The sequence below is a fragment of the Macaca fascicularis genome, chromosome 11 (assembly GCF_037993035.2).
Source record: "Macaca fascicularis isolate 582-1 chromosome 11, T2T-MFA8v1.1".
Classification (NCBI taxonomy): domain Eukaryota; kingdom Metazoa; phylum Chordata; class Mammalia; order Primates; family Cercopithecidae; genus Macaca; species Macaca fascicularis.
The window spans coordinates 68,621,749-68,635,274 of NC_088385.1; the positions used below are offsets into that span (position 1 = coordinate 68,621,749).

Consider the following 13,526-nt stretch of genomic DNA (forward strand, 5'->3'; position numbering starts at 1 on the left):
CCAGTTGTACTCACAGTCAAAATGGGCAAGTAGCACAAGTGTTAAGCATATCTATTTCAATTGTATCCTAGCAAAGAAGCATTCGTATATTGGAACCTTGTGTAAATGGCAAGATTTGCCATGGATCTTTATTAAAAAAAAGATTGAAGAACTTATGTCATCTTCCCCAGGAATTCAGAGTTTTCCCTGGATAATAACTGAAATGCTTTTAAAATAAAACACAGAAAACAGATCTATAAATGTAATTTATGAAAGACAGTTCATTTTATATCCCAATTTTATTCACCTTTTCTGAATAGTCACAACATTAATCTACTGGGGATAATCTAGTTAGTATATTTGAAATTCCACGTATTTTTTTCTATTATATGCATGTATTACACTTGTATATAATACAGAGTTTCCAGTGTTGATTTAAAGAACATAGTTTAAAAATGAGAAGCATGATCTATAATCTCAAATCTCAAACAAACCTAGGACAAATTCATAATTTCCAAAAAGTATAGCTTTTCACTTGGTTACAAAGAAATTAATGATATTCTAATTGATGCAGAAATTCCAGGACAACCGTTTTTTTATATATATAATTTTATATAGTCTTGAGCCATTGTGAAAATCCACTCAAAGCCATCTACTTCATTTTATGCATGATTAAAATGGAGGCAGAAAGTCATTTCATTCCATGAACTTATGAGACAGTGGATTTTAGTTCAGTGGGAGATGTATACTTTTCAGATTTTATTTTTAACCAATTTTACATTTTTAGTTGCTCTTCCTAGGAAAGTGTCTGAGTAGTGTATTGGTCTTTGAATATTGTCACAAACTAATAGACCAAAGTTCCCCAGGATATATGGGCCTCCATCTTGGAAACCAACGTATGTCTAACTGACCATACCAGTGAGTTTTTAGAATACAAGATATTTCCATACCTTCTTCCATACCACCTTCCATGATGGAAATTCTAAAAGGACAATTTATGAAGCATCTTCTGAGTAGTCTAAAATGAGTAAAACACAGAAATCCCTCTCTTTGCATTCCTTCAAACTATAGGTTTACATAATATTATTATAGAATGGCTACACAATTTTCTTTCTTCTCTCCCTTCATATCACAAAAGAAATAAAACAAATGTAGTATAAAATTATACATTCTATAACTTAGGAAAAAAAAAGTACATACATGTTTAAGGCCTTTAAATATTTATGACTTTCCTGTAGAACCAAAACCATAAATGTTAAAATGGCTACAAAAATGTCACAAAATATTGGCCTAACAAATTGTTTGAATAGGAAAACTGTAAGCAAATATTTATTAATTTGAGACTGAGGAAAAGGAACAATTTATTCTATCAACAGATTGAACAAATATATAAGCATTCAAACAGTCATTTGGATCAAGCAAAAGAAAGTCTTTTAAAATGAGATAGGACAGTTTTTTAAAAAAATACTAGAAGAAATCTAAGTGAATAATGTTCAAGCTAAGAAATCAGAAACTCACATGCATCCCTGTCAATTTTGTTGGAACTGAAGGCTACCCAGTAACTTGACTGCTCACTGCTGATTTCTGTGAAGGGAATAAGTAAACATAAAAAATTAAAGAAAAGTTCACTTAAAAAAAAAAAACAGAAAGGGAGAGTGCTCTAGAGGTACAAAGTATTATATAATGAAAATGGTAATCCAGTTCTAAGTACTACATATTTGACAAAGAGCTTCAGGAGGGTGTTGTTAGCCTTAGGGAAATATGTCAGCTTGTCTATACATTCTTATATAATTGATTTATTCAGATAACTATTACTTGCCAATGTTATTACCAATGGATATACATTTCCATTCCTTTAACAAAAGCAACTTTAAGATGTTAAAACATGTAGGCTTTCCGAGCTCCAAGGTTAGGATACAAATAAAATTGTCTCAGTCTACACCATGCCAGAGGAAAAGTTCTCAAAGGAAATGTCATTAAAGCCATATGTAGTCCCACTAGCAAATGAACACATCCAGGACAGAAGGACAGTGCACTTGGGATACAGCTTGCAGAAACAAGAAAAGTAGTCACATCTGGAGCCAATAACTCAAAAGGTGACTGTCTCTGACATCACCCTGAAAAAACAACTCTTCACCAGCTCCGCAGACAGCGACTTCAAATTCTTTTAACAATTTACAAGTGGAACACAGTTCAAATCTGCTGAAATCTTCATGACATAGAAGTTCATGTCTGACTTTTAAAAAGTCTTGATTTCAAGAAGAGGCCATGAAATCCCTTGGAAATAGACTCTTGAGCGCCTCTTTCAAGTGGTATAAAAATCTTCAAGATCACCCCAGGAGTTAAGTTTCTATGCGTATGTTCAATGTCATCAGCCTTGAGGATCACTTGATTTCTCCTGGGTTAATGGGTTACCTACAAAGGAAGAAGAAAATACAGTCAACATTTCATAACATAACAGTAATCTTAAAACTAAACACAATTAAAAATTAATTGGTAACTCAAAATGCTGGTGTTTGCTATTCAAATACATTGCTTAATTTTAAAGGACTACCAGATGCAGGTATTTCCACCATATAAAAATATACTTTTTTTCTCATTATCATCTCACAATATTTTTAGAGTCACTTGCACAATTATCCAAATGAATACAACTGTGGCTAGAATTATCCCAACTGGTGATAACAATATCCCTCTTAGACCCAGAGAGTGATTCTGGAATCCTTGTTTTGTTGCATAGGCTTGGTGGCCATAGCCTAAATATCATAAACACATCATACTAGGCCTCAGTGAAGAAAGACCTCTGTTCCCAGCAAAATAGCCACATCGTATTCTCAAAAAGCCCTTGGGGATTGGCTCCATAAAGTTCATTTTTGAAATAGTTTAAAAATTGAGGGCTTATTTGAGTCAATTATATTTTGAAAAAAAAAAATATGTTTATGGGGGACAAAAATATGTGGGGAGAGAAACAATAAGGAATAGAAAAATGTTGTACCAAATGTTAAAGGTGCCCCAAATTTTTCATAAAATTGATAAGAACATACTATTAATGCTATTTTAAGTATCACTCAGAAACATTCATACTAACTTCACACCTACCAAAGTCCAAAGACCATTTGTATACAGGAGAAAAGAATAAACAGAATAACTGATACATATATACATACATATCTATATATGCATAGATACAGAGGAAAACACACAGAGAGAGGGAGAAGGAGAGAGGGAGAGGAGAAATCAAGAGATTTCTGCTGTGTCAATAAATTTCTAATTCTACTCTCATATCAGGCAGGGTATTTAGAGAGTTACCTAACAGGTCTTTTCTAGGAATGGCTAAAACGAAAAGCGATTTTAAAAAATTATTGTTGAAACTTTGATTTTATTCTATTAAGTGACATTGTTACTTGTCCTTTGAAAAACATTACAAAAGTCTTTGGTTTCACTGTTTTCTGATCAATTATTAAAAAAAATGAATACATTAAACAAAATAATAAGCTAGTTCTAGACTTTGCTATGGCTAGTCTCAAATTACGTTACCAAAGGGAGATGCCACAGAAGGCAAAAGTGTGTTTTCATGTATGGAGGCAGTCATCTTATTTCTGTCTCAGTGGTCTGCTAGCACTGCCGAGGAAGGAGTTCTTTGCCTATGTATCTGAAGTATCTTACTCCCCAACCATGGAAGAAGTTGAACCGAGGATGGAGGGTTGGAAACACATGAAGAGCCTACTGAATCTCTGAGACTCTGGGAGCAGGAGATATCTCAGGCGTAGCAGTGTTCTCATTATCAATTATCAATTATCAATCTGCCTGCCATTCAGGAGTCATCATATACAATTTCTGTGAAGGACTTCCAAATTGAGTATGAACGTGGACCATATTTTCAAAACTAATGCTGCAAAGACAAGAAACGAGAGAGGAAGATATATGTGTGTGTGTAAAAGACGGAGAGAGGAAATTGAGAGAGAATCAATGGTTTAGCCTCTGCTGCGGCTCCGTGTAGCCAAATGGAGAAACATGGCGGAAATGAACTGGATGAACATGGTGCCATGACTCCATGATAGCAAGACACATGTCCTCTTGATCCACTTCAAGCTCAGGTTCTAAGTAATCTATTAGTGAGTGTAATAGATGCATTCCTATATCTTCATTTCAAGCTAAATAAATATTTGACTCTACTGGTTTATATAAAGTAGAGAAATGTTCCTCTCAACTATTTATATATTAAAACTTTACTCATATAATTTTGAAAATAAATATCTAAATTAAAAGTATAGTACAAAAGGCTTATGAAACTAAAACCTTTCTCCATTTTTGTAGAGAAAAAAATATATATACACACATATAAACATATAAACACATATAAATAAGGTTACCCATATCCTCAAAAACATCATAAACATACATTTTTATGATGATATCTTTCTATCAGCTAACATAATTGCTAGAGAAACAAAATTTAAACATGACTAAAAGAAGTAATTGTCTAAATACACATGGATTACAGCATAATTAAAGCAACCTATTCTCACACCTAACTTTTACACAATATTCCTGGATTACTAATTTTAAAAATATCCTAGCAAATATTATGAGATGAATAATATGATATAAATCATTTCTAATATTAGATGAAAGTGTACAATCTAATACTTGATTTTTTTTTAATTATTTGATTTTGATAAGAGGACACATGGTGGTTCGGCATCAAGAGCTCTGTATTTAGGCCAGAATGGCAGTACTGCCATGAAGATCAAGTATTATAATGTTATTTAACACCTAGTTTTGTCAACACTGAACAACTATAAAAATAAAAGGTCTGGATTTTAGGAGGAATTTTTTTTTTTTTTTTTTTTTTTTTTTTGCTTTTGAATGTATAAATCTTTAACAAAAGAGCCACTGAAAGTAGAATGAAAGAATCACACTGTTAAATAAAGTTTAGCCTAAAGCTTCCTCCTTACTTATTTTAAGTTTGACCTAAAGCTATCTCTGTACATCATAAACTGTAACCTAAATAGAGGTATAAACACACTGTAGCCTACTCTTATGCCAATCACCAAGTTTTGGCCAATCAAAGGTAGCCAAACTGCTCAAACTGTGTTCAAATAAGGCAGATGCTGAGCTGTAACCAATCTGGCTGTTTCTATACCTCACTTCTGTTTTCTGTATGTTACTTTCCTTTTTCTGTCTATGAATCTTCTACCACGTGTCTGTGCCGGAGTCTCTGAGCCTACTCTTGGGAGACTGCCTGATTCACAAATTGTTCTTTGCTCAATTTAATTCGGCTAAAGTTTTTCTTTAAACACTAACAGACATTCATGCAGGTTTAGAGAACTACATTGAAGGAATTAAAGCCTAACTAATGACTCATTCTTTTCAACACAAAATAAAGATGAACATGCATAAATATCTACCACCACCCTCCCTGACAATCTCAAGGTTTGCACTAAACAAGATGGGAAAAACGTAGGTTTAAAAATGTATAGGAAAATGATTCTAAATATAGGTACATGATGACCAAGTAAAAAAGCTTACTATGCAAGGTCCAAATACTATTTGCAAATAAAATTGTTACCTAAAATTAAACAAAAATATCAACCTTTTATAATTTGTATGCTTATTTTAAATAAATCTGAGTTACCCGAGTTTAAACTCTGGCTTGCTAGTGGGGGAAACATATTTTAAACGTCATTTTACCTTTTATAGACTCTAAACTGGAACATCTTGATATGCAAGATTTGCTTAAGCAATATTTATACAATCCAACATTTTATAAAGTAAAAGTAATCGTTAATATACCAAATTAAGCATTGCCATATTTTTAGAACTTAAATAACATTCTTTCATTCAAACCGTATTTTTTGGAAGAGGCCAAGCTCTAAGGTTTACCTTCTAAGGAAGATTTTTGGCATGTTTTCAGTAACTAAAAGCAGGAGGTTGCAATAAAATCAGTTTTACAGGATGGGAAATAGCATTTGCTACCATGATTGCACACTATCTTCTTGTTCTGAGGGCAATAGATATAAAATACTGCATGAGGGAGAGAAATGGCCCTACGATTGTTATGGTTATGCCTTGAGCTTCATGCGCTATAATCACTATCTCAGTAAATTTGCCTTTCCAAAGGCAATATTTTACACAGCTGTTCTTTTTTACGCAAATCTTATTTGTGTGTGCCGCGTACCAGCCAGTTTGGTAAGTGAAACTACTGGGCTGCTGGACACATATAAAATGCAGAAATTATAATAATAGCTTTTTTGTCACAAGCAGGAAGCTACCCTAGTAGCGGTCAACCAGGATGAAGATGCTAATCTGGTAACATTAAGCAAAAAGTAGTAATTATTTAAGATTCAGGGCACCCACTTATCACGGGCCAACAAAACAATTATAGGGCCCTGATTAGATTTCTAAACAACTCATGCTAAAATCATGTCTTTAAGTCTGTTCAACAATTTAAATTGAGAAAATAAAACCTGGTTAATAACGTATATGATTTAAGTGAAATTTGAAATTAGGTGAACTCAATTATTTATACTGTTTCCATTTTATTGTTTGAGTATTGTGAAATTTCCTCTGCCAATCTTCAAGTTAAAGTAAATTACAAAGTTGGAAGGAAATTCAAGAATCTATTCTGTCCTTTTACAAAATTCTTAAAATTCTTACAATCATTATATTGAAATCTAAAATTCCTTCTTCCCCCTGTTCAAGTCCTGCTGACTAGGCTATCCGCAGGAGATAATATATTATGGTGAGAGGCATAATTACAAATAGCTCAGGCTTTGTTCGGCAGACTGCCCAGGTTCAAATCCTTGCCTTATCACTAACACTATGGGGTTGAATAAATTATTTAAACTCGCTGACCCTTGGCCTCCCTGTGTGTAATATGCTATTGTGATTAAATCAGATAATCCAGACAAAGTGCTTGTCCCAGTAAATGCCTTTTCAATATTAGTAGATGGTAGAAGTAGAAATTTTCAAACAAGATACAAAAGGTGATACATAAGATACCTATTGGAGGGAGGTATTATTTCTTGTTTCTCTAAAATATATTGACTTAATTTTCTGTTGCTTACAGTGAATCATCTTGCAATTATTTCTTTTCTTGATCTTGTTTTGTTAATAATAAAAGTCAGATATTAAAAATGAAGCACTGGCCAGGCGTGGTGGATCAGGCCTGTAATCCCAGTGCTTGCTGCATGTATGTATGTATGTATGTATGTATGTATGTATGTATGTATTTATTTATTTATTTCAGACGGAGTCTCGCTCTGTCGACCAGGCTGGAGTGCAGGGGCGCGATCTCGGCTCACTGCAAGCTCCGCCTCCTGGGTTCATGCCATTCTCCTGCCTCAGCCTCCCAAGTAGCTGGGGACTATAGGCACCCACCACCACGCCCGGCTAATATTTTTGTATTTTTTTTTAGTAGAGACAGGGTTTCACCGTCTTAACCAGGGTGGTCTCAGTCTCCTGACCTCGTGATCCGCCCCCGTCGGCCTCCCAAAGTGCTGGGATTACAGACATGAACCACCGCACCCGGCCAATCCCACTGCTTTGAAAGGCTGAGGCAGTTGGATTGCTTGAGGCCAGGATTTTGAGACCAGGCTGGGTAATATGGCAAGACCCCCCAGACTCTACAAAAAAAATAATAATAATAAAAATTAGCTAGTCATGATAGTGCACACCTCTAGTCTCAGCTACTCAGGAGGCTACAGGGAGGATTGCCCGAGCCCAGGAGGTCATGCCTGTAGTGAGCTATGATCTCGCTGATTCACTTCAGCCTGGATGACACAGTGAGACTGTTTGGGGGGAAAAAAAAAAAAAAAAAAAACCTGTAAAAATAAAAATTAAGAAAAAAATGAAGCACCACTTTGATGTTCCCTGAAGGTAGGCTGCCTGTTTTCAATGCTCAGTTCTGCTAATGATTTACCAGGTAAAACAGAAATACTATTAGCATCTGCATCACAGGACTGTATGAGCTGAGAAGTAAACGAGTTAATAGGTTACATGCTTAGAACAGTTCGAGGAACCTAAAGAGTGCTAAAGAAGTATGAACTATTATTATTCAGATATGTGTAAATTTTTAGGCATCCAAATGTATTAAATTCCCAGGTTTTGCCTCTGATTGTTTCTGCACATATGTTACTAGTCTTCTCTGATAACATAATTCCATTTTTTTCTAACTCTTTGTCTTTCTAATAAACAAGGTGCCATCAGACTTTGCATAAAGGATACATATTTAGGAAGTTGGCACTGCATTTTATCTATGCTTAAAAAATAAATGGGATATTACTATGCCAAAAGAAAATGCAGATTTGCAAATTTCCCTATTCTTTATTGATGGTTCCTCTGATATTATTTTTCTTTGAGTTCTACCCCATATCCCAGATTTTTAAAAATCTCAGTTGTTCCATTTGCCAGTCTACAATGTATTTGTGAAATCACTGTCAAACCTCCACAGCATCAATATAAATCTTATATGATATTAGCTTAATTTAAAAAATCATCTTCTCCAATATGTTCATTAAAATCTTGTTATGAGGAACTATTAAACAATATTTATATAATAGAACTGAAAATGCATTATGAACAGTAGAAGTGAAAATGCATTATGAACGTTGCAGTCAATTTCATTTTAAAAAGAGTTAAAATTTCACTAAAATATCCATGTTATTACATAAACATTTATTTTTGGACTTATGAGCACTCTTTAGTTCAACAACTGAAAGACAAGGAAATGCGATAATACTTCTAAGAGGAGGCAGGATTAAATGCAGTGCATGGTCAATCCTTTTAAGATGGCTGCTTAATAACATCACAAATAGGCACAATTTCATGATTTCAAACTAACTTTACAATACATTTAACTTATTAGATAAAGGTAAAAGGGAGAATAGAATACCTTCATCATCCTAAGTGCGGATTTGATGAACTCCTCCTTTCTTGGAATATAATCGCTGCTTCACTGCAAATGTATTTTTTTAATGTAGCTCTCACAAGTACATGAAATAAGCTCTTGCTTCACTTTTTGTGTACTAAATGTGCAATTAAAACATCATTACTCTGCAGTAGCAGGCTTTCTCATTTAAGCTTGAGAAAAGCTGCCATTACATTGGTTGTAACTATATGTGAATGCACTTGTCATATCTTAAAGTACTTCATGCAATGAGGTATTACGAAATGAAAGACACCTATTGGTCTAGGATATTCACGCATGAGCAAGCTGACCAGACAGCTTTCAGGTAAGGTAAGGCACTATAAGACAGTGACATATGAATCACTTTTATAAATCTACTCATTTATGTGAAAATTAAGCCTATATTTTACTTTCATGATGGAAGTGACCCCTAGAAACGTGAAAACCATTGTATTTTCATACCACAGCTTAGTTTTACCTCCAAAGAACTGCTTTCACTAGATTGGCCTGAACATTTATTTTAACACTTTGAGATATGTTTAATACTTCAGCTAAGATCAACATTTCCACTAAAGGACCTTGAACTATTCTCAGTTATCTATTTTATAAATTCTTGAAAAATTTAACAGCCTTGGGTGAGTGGAAAGCGTAATCTGAAACAACAGCATTACTGTAGCTAACTGATTATATTTTGGTATAAATCAGTGTGAGTATCAGTGTAGGAAGCAAAAAAGAAAAGATTTTTCAGACTTGACATATAATCTTTCTAGATTTCTGGAAAGAAATAGAATACCAGATATGCCTGAAGGGGACAGCCTTATTCTGCTAGTCAGGAGACCAAGGTTTTATACCAGCGTTACTATATGCTAGTTGTAAAACTTTGGATAAGTCACTTTTAAAAATCTCTGAAACTCGAGTTTTTATCTACCAAGCATATTGGTTGGAGTCAGTGAGGTTCTAACTCACTTCTTGCCTCCAACTACTGTGACCTTTCTTAAGAAACACTACTTCTAAATGGAATAAAACTTTGTTCTGATCACCTAAATTCTTCAGTGGTATAATCACTTTGAAGACTTCATTTTCTAAAAGGCCTAATCATTATATTAGAATGCAGAACTAGTGAGCTCCTACCACATACACAACATCTGTCAATGGCTTTCAGCTTCCTATGCTGTGTAAATGAAGATCTCGACTGGAAATGAATCTTTTGAACAGATGGACCTACGCTGTTTCTTGGAACTTTGAAAGCTGTACAGTGTGCCTGCCATGAACTCTTCTACGTGACTCACGGAAGTAGATGACTGTTTGCGTTGCCATTTATGCGCATTCATTCACTCAGAAGCAGATCAGCCGTTTCTCTCTGGATGACATTCAACGCTAGCAAAACAAAGCATTTCCTGATTTTTAAGTAACTAATAAATTCCTTTGAAACGTTACAAAACATTTGTTAGGACAAGACTTTGCTTCCCCTTCCCTTGGTACCCCAACACACACACACTGTGTTTGTTTCAGGTGCAGAATCAACACACACAAAATTAAGATAATGGTGAAAGTCAACAACATATGGAATAAGGAGAAATCTCTTGGAGACACCCAAAAAATCCTTAAGTCAGAAAAACAATTATTTTAAATGCCTCAAAGAAATCTGAGCAGACTTTTAAAGATATTAATTCTATATGCCAGCATAGTTCATACATTTTTACAGACAGTTGAGATTCTGAACTCAATTCAAAGGTACTTTACCTGCTAAATTTGATATTAAGTTCATTTTTTTAGACTAGCCTCTCATTTGTAAAAGAGTAATTTGAATTGATAGTTTTTATCCACTTTCTGCCAGAAAGCTTTACTTGATAAGTTTCAATCTGGTCAAGAATCATTCTCCTCAAGAATTCCAGTCTTACTACAGAAGCTTTAAAAATTGTACTTTAAAAAATGAGTTTAAGATAGTTGGAGTTAGGGGTGAAGAAGAGCTGAAACTTGGAAGAAATTCTTTTTAGTAGCGTAGAGAGCATTTTCTCTTAACTTCTTTGTTGGTTTGTGTTACAAATACAAATGGCTCTTAGGGACAACCTTTCCTTGAGATACTGAAACCACCTTTGCAAAAACTGTATCAGGGAGAAAATTATGGCAGTTAAGGAGATCTAATCTAGCTAAACCCTATCTTGCCTTTGGTATCCAACCTGATCTTAATTATTTCTGGGTTTAAGCCAAGCTAACTTTGGAAGACATTCAGTTTATAGTTTAAGTAATAATAGGCTTTCACCAAAACTCAATCACCTTTGTAAAGCTAAGGAAAGATCACCAGGCTAGGAGGATAGAGGAGCCTGAATTCTGCTAAGGCATAGACATAAACAATTGCCAGCCATTGTTCTGGAGGTCACAATGGATACAAATTCTCCAATTTCTCCGTTAGATAACATCACTGTTGTAGAACCTAATGGGGTCTTTTGAGATATCTTTTCAGGGTTTTTGCATGCCTGACACCAATGGACCCACCAACTGCTCCTGTGGCCACACCCAGAAGCAATTCAGCCTGGAGGAGTACCATTTCCCACACCTGTATGACTGCATCCCCAACCAACAGCAGCAAGCAACCATTCCCTAGCCACTCCCACCCCTTCCCCCAAACTATCTTTGAAAAACCCTAGCCCCTAGATTATCGCGGAGTTTGATTTGAGTAATAACTTCATCTCCTGTGTGACGCGGCTGGCCCCTCATCAATTAAATGTTTTATTGCAATGCCATGGTCTCTATGAATTGATTTTGTTTGTGCAGCAGGCAGGAAGAACCCTTCGGACAGTTACACACCTGTCTGAATTAAGAATATGTTGCTGTCACTTAAAAGGACTTGACGTAACTTGTGGAAAGACAAAAGTAGTATCAGCAGTTTTTGAGAATATGTCAGAAGCAGCACATGGAGATGGAGCATTCTCTCCTCTCCATTCCTATCCTCTTCCATAAAATTAAGAGACAATCATTCTACATGTGGTAAATCTTGTATTAAAAAATTCCCTTCTATAAATTTCAAACTAAAATCAATTTTCTGAAGGGTAGGGCAACATAGATGGTGATGTTTAACATGTTGGGTGCTTTTGCTTTTTTTTTTCTTTTTTTCGGTTTCCTAGATGTAATTCTTTCTGGACTTTTCTGATAACAACCATCATAGTTTAGTAACCTTGAATTTCCAAAGTTTACCAAAATATAAATCCTTCAATCTAATTATTTGTAATGCTTAGATGCAGGTATGAAATAATATTCAATTATGGGGCAATTTAAATATATAAAGAATGGACCATTAGGTAAGAATGCAGCCTTAATTGGTTTATAGAGATTAAGTGAAAGTCTGATGGCTCAGTACTTTTCATGCTTATTTCCAAATAATAGTGCTTTGAACACTAACAGAAGTCCAAGAATACACCCAGATTTTTGTAGTATCCATTTCCTATTTTGGGGAAAACAATACTGCAGAGCCATTGTAGGTGACATACATAAAGGCTCTTTGTGGCCAATTATTTGTTCAGTGTATGAGCTTCACATCAGTTTAAAGAATGATGCCTCTCTCTACTTTTTAATAACAATAATCCAATGCCTTTCTTTACTGACCACCTAGGCAGTCTTTGCCCTCTGACTCCCTAAAGCTGTACCAAGTTCATTATCTCCCTCTGAAATCAGGGGCACTTAAATGCTAATGGTAACCACAAGAAAGAGTAGGTCATAGTTAATCCTGTTAGCACCATGTACACACCTGCTGCTTTGTGAGCAGTAAACCAAGACGGGAGCTCATTTCTGGAGTTGTTTTGAATCTTTACTTCTCAATGAAACTTCTGTCCCTTCCTTAGAATCCGACCAACACTAGGATTCGCCACAACTAGTGCTCCAACATGGAGCCAAAACTGTTTTGAGTGTGGAGAAATCAAAAATTGTCATCAGGCACAGCAGAAACCTTCTCTTTCTACTTCTCCATTCGAACTTGAAGAGTTTTACACGTTTGCCTAAGGAACAAACACATGTCAGGCACTCCACTGTTTAACAGATTATTACAGAAAGCAAACCTGGGAGAAAGGGGACATTACAACAAGCATAAAGGGACAACAAGACAATAATGTCCTTTACCTCCAAAAAAGCTCACAATGGGGATAGGTTTGTATCTCTCTTAGAAGATTATATAATCTTAGTACATCATTTTTTAATTTCAAAGAGACACACCTTTAAATGGGACTAAAATAAAGTTTTTACAAGAAATTTTAAAAAAAAGGACAGTAAGCATTTCTTGTGAATATTTGGGGAGCATTCTGCACAAACCTAAGAAAAAAGTTCATTAAAAGCAAGGAAGAAAGTACACAGAAATCAAGAGATAGTCATTTAAGTATAAAAGTATAAAATAATTGTAGAAACAATATTAGGTAGTAATAATCAATTATAATTCAAAGATAAAATATTTGTGATCTTAACCATTCACAGCCTTGCCTGATCATCCATGTCTAGAGTAATTTGTAATTTGCTGAGGCAGGAATTTAAACCATACACACTTTAAGGGTGATAAATGGAACCAAGCCATTTAACCAACATATAGGTCTAGTCACCCTTGGGTGGCATTCATTTTTCAAGTCAACTTTGTTGCTCTCTAATCATTATT

The 13,526-nt window shown here is 34.8% G+C and overlaps 1 protein-coding gene across 5 annotated transcripts in view; it reads right to left on the reverse strand.

Annotated features, from left to right (window-relative positions):
• Positions 1-259: 259 nt before the first annotated feature.
• Positions 260-13,526, reverse strand: part of TAFA2 (TAFA chemokine like family member 2) — a 510,015-nt gene continuing 496,748 nt past the window's right edge. For 3 of the 5 annotated variants that reach the window (XM_045365537.3, XM_065524509.2, XM_045365538.3), the window contains one exon: positions 260-2,394. In XM_045365537.3, coding sequence (XP_045221472.1) covers positions 2,383-2,394 — 12 coding nt within the window. In that variant the 3' untranslated portion in view covers positions 260-2,382. Of the gene's footprint in view, positions 2,395-9,523; positions 10,268-12,635; positions 12,883-13,526 lie in introns of those variants that run through there. The other 2 variants (XR_010579472.2, XR_006690521.3) reach the window with 2 other exon arrangements.